Here is a 13030-nt window from a genome sequence, read left to right as displayed (position 1 = left end):
CGTCCAGGTCTTTTTAATCCAGGGCCCATCTCATTATAGTTTCACATTTCACATTGGCTTAAGTAAGGCTAACTTGTTTTTATTAATGAGTTTTATCCATAAATAAAATTGTAATGTAAGTTTAAGGAACCAACAGAACTCAAAAAAACACTGGACAAATTGACACAAAGTTTGGACACAAACTTTGTCGCCCCCGGGCTGAGAATATAAGTCAAGTAATTAAATGAATAAAGTAGATAAAACAACTAACAACCCCATGTATGCAGTTTATTCAAAACTGGTTTGCCATTTTGGAGTTGTAGTTGCTGGGATTTATCGTTCACCTACAATCAAAGAGCATTTAAAACCCCACCAAGGATGAAAATGAACTAACTTGGCGCATAGTTTTCTCATAACCAACAGAAAACTCTGGAGGGTTTGGTGGGCAGTGTCCCCTGCTTTTGGAGTTGGTGGGCAGTGTCCCTTGGTTATGGAGTTGTAGTTCACCTACATCCCTAGATCACTGAGGACTCGAACAGTGCTGGATCTGGACCAAACTCTACTCGAATATTTAATATGTCCAATGTAAACCCTGGTGGAGTTTGGGGAAATTAAAATCTTGACATTTGTGATTTGTAGTTGCTGGGATTTATAGCTCCCCTACAAACACAGAACATTGGGAACCCCACCAACGATGGAATTGTGCCAAACCTCAAACAGAGAAACCCCAAGACCACCCGAGTGGGCTGCACACGCATGGCAAGGGACAGCTAGTAGTTAAGTAAAATTATAGAACTGTAGAGTTGGAAGCGACCTGTGGCCATCCTGTCCAACCCTCTACCAAAAAGCAGAAAGATTGCATTTAAAACCCCCCTGTATATGGTCCTCTAGCCTCTGTTTCAAACTTTACAAAAAGTTACCTAGTCCTGTTCACTTGGGCAGCGAGTTCTACTGTTAAACAGCACTCAACATTAGGGAGCTAGTTTTAATGTCTAAATGGAATCTCCCTTGTAGTTTGAAGTCGTTGTTAACTGCCTTTAATAATTCTTATTGTCCAAGGAAAGCTATTTTGGCTATATATCCACTCCATTATATATATAGGGTTGTCTTTCGCCAGTGGTCATCTTTGTTGATAACTCGAAGATTATTTGTAATGAAAACTATAATTGAGTGTTAACTGTGTAACATTTATGAACCATAAGCAAGCCAGGAATGGCAGTCAGCCTGTGACATAACAGTGGGAGCCAGCCCTAAGGACAAGATGGCCACTGCTATGTAGTCAAGCCGGCTGTCGACCATGCGGCCAAGATGGCTGCTGCCTACCATGCGGCTAAGATGGCTGCTGACTGGAAGCCAAGATGGCCACCATATATATATATAGTCCAATCGGCCATCACTGATGCAGCCTACCAGGCTGCGGGTCTGTGCGAAACATCCAATAAGGGCCTCGTGTCTCGCCCTAGCCACCCGGGCGGTCTAGCCGCAACACAGCGGCTGTGAAGAGGCCATCACCCATGGAGAGAAGGGTAAGGCCCCATTAAGCCATCCCAAGAGGGTATGGGGGGGGGGTGAAACCGGCATGCAAAGCAGCCCTATTGGCGGTCCCGCCCTGTGGCCCTATCATGGAGCCGGTGCGCACTGAAACCATAAGGAGCAGGCAAAAAACCTCGCTGGCCGGCGCACCCCAACAGCTGGAGCGGGCAAGCAGGGCAAGGCAACAATGAAGTGCCGCCCAAACGCCATGTCGGGAACAACAAAAAGGGGGGGGGGCACTCTGGCCCGGCAGCCGCCCAGCCGAGCCACCAAAAGGCAAGCTGAGGGAAGAGGCCAAGCGGGGGAGCGTGCATAAGGGAGCAGGGAGCAGGGACCCGCTTCCCCCTGGAAAAAACCCCCAAGACAAAAGCAGTCACCGAGTCAAGGCCCACTGCCGCCGGCTGCAGCAAATGTGCCAACCTCGGAACGCTGTAACCACCACCCCTGACCCCTGGAGGTGCTGGAGAAGGGGGCAAAAGAGGGGGGGAGGGCAAACACCAGGCCCCCACCCCCCACTAGCCCTGATACAGACCTCAAGCGTCTTCTTCCCTCGACGTTCGGCTTCAGAATGATTTAGGGGGGCGGGCCAGAGCTAAGCGCCTGGCTCCACCCCCTTCAAGTAGTTCCAGTCGGAACTACATTTCTCTCTTCGTGGGAGGAGCCAAACTCCTTTCCCACCCCACTGCGCAGGGTTGGAAAGGTTCATATGATCATACTTGATTGGTAAACACATAGCAGGTGCCACAATAAAATCAGCTGACTGATGTAGTCTGATGGAAGGCAGTCCAAAGCCAAGATCTAACTATACTAACTATATATATTTCCTAGAAGCTGGCTGGAGAAAAAACAATTATTGTTGACATAAATGAGGTTCAGTAAAGATTTGTCTCTTATCTCATTGGACCAGATAGGATAGCTGATAAGCAGGGCAGCGGCTGGGGAGAATATATAGTAATCCAAGAGGAGATCAAAAACAGATTGCAGATTTTGAAATCCCTGTCATCAGAGAGCAAGGCTGTGACAAGGACTTGCAACAAGGTCCTGCTTCTGATTGCCACCACCTCATGTACTGGTGAAAAATGGGTAGACACATCTGCATTTCACCTCAGTTGGAATTTGAATGTACCAACTCTGTCTGATCCAGCTGCTGACTCTTAAAGTGAGCTGTGGTGGCATTTATATAAGTTTGCAGGAAGACTACATAGTTTTACTGAAAACAGATCAGTTACAGATCTTTAATTTTAGATTATCATTCCACAACTGCAATACTGAATATCTTTTAGCAGAATTGCTTTCAAAGCAGTTTATAAAAGTTAGATTCTTTGGCTTGACAATTTTAATCAATTATAGCATTGCCCTAAGTTTATATACACTGTATATGTCATTTGTGAAACCATTGCTTCTAATATTAAGACTTAACAAATTTGCTCAGAACAGAAGTCCGAGTTTACAAGATCATAAAATAAAGAGAGCAGTAGCAGCTGTTAATATGACAATTTTACTGAAATATGGTAAAATGAATGCTAATATTATGTGCAGCATTATGGATAACTTAGTGTGCTTCTTGAAATAAAATAGTTGAAACGTCCATTTTGTTTATTGTCTTCATATCAAACACTTTTGAGATTTACTATTTAGAAATGTCTAATTATCCATAAGTAAAATGCAGCCATGAGTGCCATTCTAATTTATAATTAGCAAAGTAATTTGAATCTGATCCATTGGAAAATATTATTTATCACTGATGAGAGACTGTGCATTACTCATTTAATAACTTGCACAACTTCCTCTGGAGAGAAAAAAAGATCACATTGGAGGTTGCAATGAATGTTGCATCTTCATTATCTGGATTAAGTCACATTAACAACTCAGCTAGCAAAATTAATCACCTATAGAAATATCTCACTAGTACTGTTCTGTACCAGCAGAAGTCAAATAGCTGTCTCTATAAATATGCTGCTTTTGGGTCTCATGGATCAATCCTGCTCAATTCAAATAGATGCTTTCAGTGTTAATGGAAGTGTGCCTTACACTAAAAGGCATGCACGGAATAATTTAAAATATTCAGCTATACAGGTCTGCAAAGTACAAGTTAACGTTTCATGTTTAGAGAATTGCTAAAATAAGGATAGGGACCATTTTGGACTAGGCAGCAAATTCCAATTTGGGAAGGATTTCAAGGGTGTTGTATCAATTGGTGGGCTAAGGGAATGGGATGTAGCCTATCAAACCAGGTAAGGCACGATCAAATCTTTACCCATTTGGACATTTTCCCTGTGAACCATAAAAGCACATACATTTTAGGCATGCTTACACAGAAGTAAGCCCCAGTGTTAGGGCCTAAAACAGGAGTGGACAATTTGTAACTCTGGAGAGGTTGCTGGGCTGCACATCTTATGATTCCTCGCTATTGCATGAACAGCCTAGGGCTGGTAAGATTTGCAAGCCAACAACATTTGGAAATCTATTAGACCACTTGTACAAAACATGTGCACATTTGGTAAAGTGAAATAAAATAATGAAGACATTTCAGATATTTGCAAAGGCATGAAATGTATGCAAGTAATACATACCATTTCATACAATGAAGTCCCCAGTGGCACAGTGGGTTAAACCCCTGTGCCGACAGGACTAAAGACCGACAGGTCGCAGGTTCAAATCTGGGGAGAGGTGGATGAGCTCCCTCTATCAGCTCCAGCTCCTCATGCGGGGACATGAGAGAAGCCTCCCACAGGGATGATAAAAACATCAAATTATCTCGGCATCCCCTGGGCAATGTCCTTGCAGTCGCCCAATTCTCTCATACCAGAAGTGACTTGCAGTTTCTCAAGTTGCTCCTGACACAACAAAAAAATCATACAAGAATCATTTTAAACATATGCATGGACATTTCAACCCTTGGGTGGAAACCATTCCATTAAAATGATTAAATGGAGCACAGACTAGATGTGGAATTGGCTAAGAGAAAAGTCTATATATGGTCTTTAAAGACGTGTCCATTCCTAGTATAATATTTACATTAGGCAGCCAAGGAAACCCACAAATCTTCAGTTAATAATGTTGCTCCATGCACACAAATGTTGTCTTCATGTTCACGTTAACCACTGTAGTTCCTTGAAATTGTAGTTTAGCTGTTATTGTGCAGGGAACACATCACATGGATTGGACCCTAGAATTCTTAATCTGTTGCAGAAATGTGGAACGGGAAATTTCCCAGAAAACTTTGATATATTTTCCAATAGAAAATTTTCCACACCATTTGGGCATGCATCTTATGGTATTTTGTAAATAGGGTACTTGGTAAAAGCCCTCATGTAGCCATAGTTCTGGTCAGTCTAGAAAAGTCACATTTTGGAGCACAACTACCAGAATCCTTCACCTCGGCTTCCTGGTTGTACTCCATAAAAACAACCACTAGTTTTGGTTATCCAGATAATTTGGTTGAATTCCAGATCAATTGGTTAAAAGTCAATGATTGTTCAGGATAATGTGATTATATGTGCCATATATATATATATATATATATATATATATGAGGTGATGAAGAATAGATGTTGTTCCAGAATATTGAGAAGCCAGCTGCTAAGAGTGCCTTCTGGGGATGCCCAGATATTGAAACACTGATTTAAACCAACTCAAATTATTTTTCATGGTGACTGATCTGTTATTAGAGACTTTTATCTCTTTCAGTGACACCTGGGGATCTTCTCCTTGATGACTTGTTGTCGTGGCAAGACATTCATTTCCAGGAAAATTGCTTGTGCAACTGATACAGAAACAACTCAGGTTGCTTCTAATTTATGTGTTGCTTGGAAAGATTTTTAAAACTAGGTTTATAAAACCAAATCATAAACAAGACTTAGATTATTTGTGACCCATCAAGCAGAATACAATCGATCATCTGCACATGTTGGCTTGTAAGTGTTTTGACAGCTTCTCTATTTTTTCATTTCTAGACAAGGACCAAAATAAAATTTCCCCTGTGGTGGGCCATTGCCTATGCTTTTGACTATAGTGCACTTCACATACACAGCTCTTACTGCAATATACTATACTGTAGAATTAATATATCAACACCACAGATAGAGGTTTATAAATTTTTGTTAGAAAAATAGCTGTTTATGATTCAAGCAGCTTGTTTCTTATTCTGGGCTGCTAATTCTACAATGTTGACAGATATTATTCTTTTATACTATTGATTCTTAAACTGTGGGCCCCAACCACAACCCCCTCTTAGCTCAATGTTGGGGTCCCAAAATTTTGGCAACTGTAAATGTTTTCTGAATGCTACCTAATGGCTATTTTAGAAATTTGCACAAATATGTTGTGCAATGTTTACAGTGGACTCTGCAAAAGACGTTTCAGCTTTACTTCATGAAAAGAAAAATCAGTCTATTTAGCCAGTCCTGAAAATGCTAATTTATTATAATTAATGTTTGATTTTATACCTATTTTATATTCCAACATACCCAGAGTCACATAAACATTTCCCCCAAAATGTCAAAAATGGAAAAGTTCAAGGAGCTATGATTTAGACTATAAATCTCAAAATCCTACAACTAATGTATGTGTGACTTCAAAGATAAGTGTCTATGACCAAGTTCTTGATATATATTTGTCTCTGAACTCTTCCTTTTAAGACGAAAGTTGACATGGCCAAATTCTGTGATAAACATAGAATGGATTTAGTGTTTTCCTTGACAAACCATTTTTTTATATATGTGAAAGTTTTTGAGTTAAAGATGACTCATCATGTGAGACAACTTGGAAAGAGTACAAGTAAGAAATAGGCCTGTTCAGAGATCAATTTTGAAAGAAAAACTCAAAATTATGTGGCATTCTCTGGACTAGAACATTCTACATTGATTTCAGTAGGGGGAGCCAATCTGCATTGTATATCATATTGACCCAGCAATGCTTTCAGCTGAGGGACTTTCCACACATGACAAGAATCCACACCAAGCAGGTTTTTAAAACCCTTTGGCATGAATTTGTGTCCCCACAAGCCCCCAAAAACCTGGGCTTTCCCAGGAAGGGTGGATACATGCTATCCTGATTACAATTGGTATGGCATGCAGCTTCCCCAAAGCCCCCCAAATGTACCCTTAAAACTAAAGTTAAACATACGTGGCAGTCATAACTGTGCTCCTCACGCCCTCCTGGTCAGGAGATGGGGCAGGGTAAGGAGAGATTTTCCTCCTTGCCTCCCCCTCACCCCCAATCACCTGGTGCGTCATTTCCTCATGCCAGGAGGACATGAGGAGCACAGTTACAGTGGCCAGGTAAGTTTCACTTTATTTTAAGAGGTATATTTGGTGTTTCAGATGGGTGAAAACACCAAATGAGTTGGCTGTGTGGATTGGGCCTGGGAATTGCATGATGTAGTCCCCAGGCCCAATCCACACAGAACCCACACCTGGTAAGAACCAGATCTTACATTTAAATCTGGATTATGCCCAGGTGTTTAATTAATTTGTTTTTACTGGAAGTGTCATCTGGATGCCTCCGGTAAAACGGAGACAGATCCCACGTTATGGGTCTGCCTGAATGGGTCCTGAAATGAAGGGGGGGGGGGGTATTTGCACATATGTATAAAGTATTAGTTCAGTTCAGTTTTAATTGTATTTAATCCAAAACAACCTAACACCTAAGCTTTACAAACGTTATGTTGAAGTAATACCTGCTGAATTTTTTAAAGGACTCTACTTCAACATTCATCATTATCATATTAGTGATGCAGTACCGCTTATATATGTGTGTGTGTTTCATTTTTGTTTTTGATGGGGTGAAGAAAGTTATTCCCCAGCCCTTCATGTTCTGTCCAAAATCCATGCCCCTCAGCAATGTCAAGCCTTCCAATGGAAAGAGAGAGAGGGCACAAGTAAGAAAATGTAGATGTGGCTGCTCTGTGTTCTTTCCCCAAAGGAAAAGAAGTAATGTAACTCTATTTCCCCCCTCTTCCAAGTTTAGACCAGTTACTTCTTGTAAAATCTTAGCAAATGAGAGAATGAACTTTCACTAATGCAACAGGTATAACTGTCCTTTTCCTTCCCCTTCAACCTTGCACTCCTCTCCCCAAATCCACCCTGCATGGTCTTCAAATTATTTGGATTAGATGGTGGGAGGACTGCAAGGGCATATGTTATGGTGGCATAAGTTATGTTGATATTTTCATTATGCCAATCCATTTTTATTATACCCCAATTTTAAAGAACAAAGGGTTTGTCTACACCAGTGGTGCACAATCTATAGCCCTCCAGGTGTTTTGAATTTCGGCTCAAAGAATTTCTGACCATTGGACAAGCTGGCCAGGGCTTCTGAGAATTGGACTCCCAAACACATTATAGGTGGCAGATTCTGCACCACTAGTTTACACTGACAACAAAAATACTGTTTCACTGTTTCACCTCACAGTTTTCTGGTCCACATTGAACATATTAACACATTGTGGTGAGACTGCCATAACTAACCACACATTTTCCACAGTGAAATCATGTGTGTGTAAGGGACAGTCATCAATTTCCAACCCTTCACATTATTTTAGGCCACTTTCCCCCAACATGCATGTGAATATGTTTATTACCGGTTAAGCAGTGGTGTGCTTAATCACAGGTTTGTGGCTATTATTTAAGTAGCTCAACCTCATAGCTTTTCTTTCTGCTGTCCCTCCACCTGCTCTTCCTTGCCCTGCCAAAATCACTAGTTCCTCAATTCATTTACCACATTTCCATCATGAAGGCATTCTCTTTCTGCTCTCCAAGGGCCTCCACACAGCCCCATATCCCAGAATATCAAGGCAGAAAATCCCACATTATATGAGTGTGGACTCAGATAACCCAGTTCAAAGCAGATATTGTGGGATTTTCTGCCTTGATATTCTGGGATATAGGGCTGTATAAAGGGGCCCAGATTTTGCATTCCTTTCCTAGCAATGCATATCCTTTCCACTTTCCTAAAAAAACACATATGGTTCAGGACACCTTCCACCAACATTTTCTCTCCACTAACTCCTCGTCCCAACTTCACATTCAGCATTAATGGAGCTTCACATGCCAAGAAATCAGAATTTTCTGGAAAATTGCAAGGTAAAAGGCAAATGTTTTGAACTGGATTAAAGTTTAAAGAACTGCATACCAAGTGAATTGTCAATAAGATTGTGTGTTTGGATAGCAAGGGCTATGAGTATGATTTTCTTAGTTCGTGTAGACAAGCCCCAAGAGTGGAAATAAAAATCAGTATATAAACAGATAGAGGTCATTTTCTTTTGCAAAAAGCAGCACTAAAATGCAGTTAAGCAATTTTTGTCCATTTTTTAAAAACACCAGTGACAGGAAAATAAAATCCTGTTGTGTGCGCAGTCTGTTTTCAATATACAAAACGAGGCTCCCTACTTCGGGCCCAATGTATTTTAAGACAAAGTGCAAACACAGAGCAATTACAGCAGAAGAGTATTCATTTTATTATCAACTTTGGAGAAGAAACAATTTGATGCTGAGAGGACATATTATTCTGTATCTGCCAAAATAGTATTATTTGCTAAAATTAAGAAGGCTGTAATTTGGTACAAAATCATCCTAATTCTGGAGCTCCACTGTTCTGGTTTTACAAAAGATTTCTCAGCATTATAATGGCAACAAGTAGGAGACTTGGTAAGGCATGTTTTCATTAAAAACTTTATTATTATTATTATTTTGTTATTATTTTCATTACAATTCACAGTTTATACATGGCAAGAAAACCTTTCTTGCCATGTCAACATTCAGAACACTGTGCTGGGGAAAACGGAGGGAACGGGGCCTTTTTTCTTTGATGAGCCTGGCTTGGTAGATATTTCATAGAAACTCTGCAGATTTGAGATGAACAATTTCATTAACTCTTCATTGATTGCTATTTACACTGATAAGTTAGATTTGTTAGAAAAAGAAGATGAAGCATCCATAAAGTTAACATTCATAATTCATAATGTTATTTAATAGTCAGACAATGTGGATTTGTTATTTAAATGGTGTCCAATTGAAGTCCCATTTTGCTAATATTCAGAGCCAAGAGGACGGGCCTCAAACAGCTCTGTAGGTACGCAAGCCTCCCTGTTATTTCAATGGAGTCTGCACCTTTGTTATGCTTTGAGGATCAGGCTGCCTATTAATCTCTTAAGGGGTATTTTATTTATTTTATATACAGCCAGGATGCAATAGAATTAAATGATTAAAAAAATAAAAGACAGTTCATTCCATTATTTTTAATTCTGCATTCCTTCTGTATCTTGCATACATTTAGAAACAAAAGAAACACAAGGCTGTAAAATTGTAATCAATGCCCCCTCCCTTTAAAATAATAAAAGAAATCCCAAGGATTGGTTTCAGATCTGAAAATCAGCCTATTTATCCAAATAATTGATCATATTCAGATTGTGCTATTGGTCAACTGGTTTTCACGTCTGCGTTTGTATTCAGATACCATGTATATTCTTGATGTAGAAAGTCACAGTGATGCCAGTTTCAACTGCATTCCCACTTTTGTTCTCAGCTCCAGAGTGGGAACAAAACATTGCAGGATGTAACATTCAGGAAAGCAATCCAGCAGGCAGGACCCCTGTGCATATGGCATGACGTGGCTAAAACAAAGAAAAGTTTGAATCCTTTTCTACCAGCAGCACTATGTTCACTATAAATCTCTCTGCTGATGATTTAGGATTATTCTGCATTCTCTGTGAGTAAAGGTGTCTTCTGAATGCACCAAGTTAATATCGTCTATTAGGTAATTTAGTAACACAAAACAGAACATTTTTGGTTTATGCAATATGTGGGCCTGAACTGGTGATTAGAGATTTAAGTAATGAGACATGACATGGATCAATAAATTCTACAGGTGTATGGAGTCTACATGTATCATCTGAACCTGAGTAAAAAGAAAAAAGGGAATACTCGCAGGGGGACACCATTGGCAACCCTTCTAATTGCAGTGCCTTTAAAGCTAGACATAGGAGCAGTGCTTTGTTGTCCTTAGATTTGGCATCTGTTTCTTAACGCTGGTATCCTCAGCTTTAGACACCTTTAAAAATATGATTGTTGGGGGCAAGATGAAATATCAAAATGAGATGTAGTACTCATGCAAGAATCAGCAAATGAACAAACAAACAAACAAAACGCATGAGAGTTATAGAGGTTCTGTTTTTTCAAAAGATAAGGCACTGACAAAAATTTCTTAGGTAAAAGGCTGCATAAGATTTTCTTGCCATTTACATAGAGATTGTAGTCCATACATGGTCCATTCCTAGGCTTGGTAAGGTAGACCCTGAAAAGTTTAAGGACTGATCCCTCAAAGCTACATTGTTAACCTAAACCAGCATTATTCATTCTTAACGCCTTATGGCACATTAGGAGGAATGAGAAACAGTCTGGGCACAAAAAAGGCATCGGACATGCTTGTTCCAGCATTTGTCAATGACAGGAGTGCCATTCGTTTTGTGTCTTTCAAGAAATATGATGGTGACTATGAATCCTTATTGTGGGTGGATTTCGGTTGGAATTCATGCACGTGATTTTAAAAAATGCTATTAGCATCAGTTATGGACAGGAAAAAAATATATCAGGAACTACAAGGTAAGTCTAAACCATAGGCTTCTTCTTATTAAAAGATCAGGATTCAAAGTCAGTGCTACTTAATGTTTTCAATAACAGCAATTTCTTCAGCTGCACAGTGAGGCGTCAAGCCATTCATATAAATGCTGTCTGTCTTTGTAATGGCAGGCAAGAGGTCTTTCTCGCTGGTGAGGTGGTTGACAGACAAGGTTCTCTTGCAAGGAGTCAGGTCTTGGCTGTGATTCACTGCCATTTCTGCAGAGAGCTTCCTTTTGATGGAGGTAGCCCGTTGGAACTTGTCATAAATCTCCACACTCAGGCGCCGGCGGGTTTCTTTGAACTCGGCAGTGACATTAGCTGTCCATTCAGCAGCATGAGCTCTGAACTCACCCACCTGAGAAACATAACAATGGAGGGGAGAAGGAGAGCGAGAAGGAACAGAAAGAGAAAAAGAGACAAGAGAAGAATAATGTTGTTGTGAATATTTAGAAAAACCCAAGATACATGTTTTCAAAGATCTAAATGAATAAAGGGCTCAATGCAGACAAAGAACAAGAATAGCTGCCCACTGGCATAGTTCTTTTGTGCCCCAAACATTCCCGTGGTCAGTCTTTGGTCCCAAATTATTTCATTCCAGTGGAAGGATTGAGCCATCATCTTGCAAATACAATATAAAAAGGGCAAACAATGGCAACCACTAAAATGGCTACAGCTCAAACATTTCACAGCTCTTTTTATAATTTTTATCTGGGCCAGTGAGGTGAAATTGCCTCTGAAAATTAAGCCTTGACAGCTGAGAGGATCCCAGCTGGATGGGGAGCAGTGAATTCCCTGCAATCCAGACTGTGTGTTATGTGTCGTTACCAGGGGAGATGTTGCAGTTATTTATGGATGCTGTGGCTGTACGTGTAATGATCCCTCTGAGACTCAACACAGGCATTTCTAAATTTAGAGCGAAAGAGCTTTTAAAAGAAAAAAATGTCAGCTGTCGCGGTTCTATTTTTAGCGGCACGGGTCTTGAACGGAGGATTAATGCAAGTGACAGTTTTAGTCAAGTCAGCAGAGTGATTGCCAGCTTCACCCTCTGCAGGCATAACAAGATTACAAAGTGAAACTTGCAAAGGTATTAGAAGGAGAGTTCCCTGATACAAACACATACACATCTAATAGCCTAGCTCCAATAAGTAGAAAAAACATTGTTTAAAATTGGTCTTCTATTGAACAATTTGTGGGTGATTTATATGGGGCTAGCCACTTGGCAGATGTTTTACTTGTCTCAGTATTGGAAATATTTATATCCAATTTTTGAATTGCAATTTACAAGTCAGCCTAGATATCAATTTAAGAGCCATGAAATATATGTTCAATCAGCGCCAACAAATCAAAGTCATCAATACATCAAAAATTAATAAAACAGCAATAAAATTAATCAATTTTCAAATTCTATAATTTTTGAGAGATAGGCTTTCTGCTTTCAGAAACACTTTTGTCATTTTTTCCAGGACAGCACATCTTCTCATGGATACCTGAAATAATGAATAACAAATCTTATATTCTGACTACACTTGGGCTAGAAACATACCACAGAATTAAACTGGAGGATCTACAGAGGCCCACAAACATTGTTTGGAGGGATACGTTTTGGAGCATGGATAAGTCAAATTGTGAATATCAAGATAGCAATGTTGTATTAGATTTCGTTTCTTCCTCACTTCCATTTATCATCACAGTTCTGCTGTGAAGAAAGCTAGGCTCATAGGTAGCAATATGACTACAAGTGAACCAGTGAACTTTATGACTAAGGGATGATTTCAACCTAGGACCTCATTGGAAACACCAGGTGAATCGTCCCACTTTGCCTGGCTTTGCTGTCGAACAAAAGGGGCAGTGGACCAAATCTGTCATCCTGTACACCACTCCCTCATGGTGATACTTCC

The 13030-nt window shown here is 40.1% G+C and overlaps 1 protein-coding gene across 5 annotated transcripts in view; it reads right to left on the bottom strand.

The window, feature by feature from the left end:
* Positions 1–8947: 8947 nt before the first annotated feature.
* KCNK2 (potassium two pore domain channel subfamily K member 2) overlaps positions 8948–13030 on the bottom strand; it is a 161389-nt gene continuing 157306 nt past the window's right edge. For all 5 annotated transcript variants that reach the window (XM_060754274.2, XM_067463755.1, XM_060754276.2 and 2 more), the window contains exon 7: positions 8948–11487. In XM_060754274.2, coding sequence (XP_060610257.2) covers positions 11170–11487 — 318 coding nt within the window. In that variant the 3' untranslated portion in view covers positions 8948–11169. The remainder of the gene's footprint in view (positions 11488–13030) is intronic.

This window comes from Anolis sagrei, chromosome 1 (assembly GCF_037176765.1).
Source record: "Anolis sagrei isolate rAnoSag1 chromosome 1, rAnoSag1.mat, whole genome shotgun sequence".
In the NCBI taxonomy this organism is placed as follows: domain Eukaryota; kingdom Metazoa; phylum Chordata; class Lepidosauria; order Squamata; family Dactyloidae; genus Anolis; species Anolis sagrei.
Note: the sequence above shows the minus strand (reverse complement) of the source record. Positions and strands in the feature narration are given on the sequence as shown.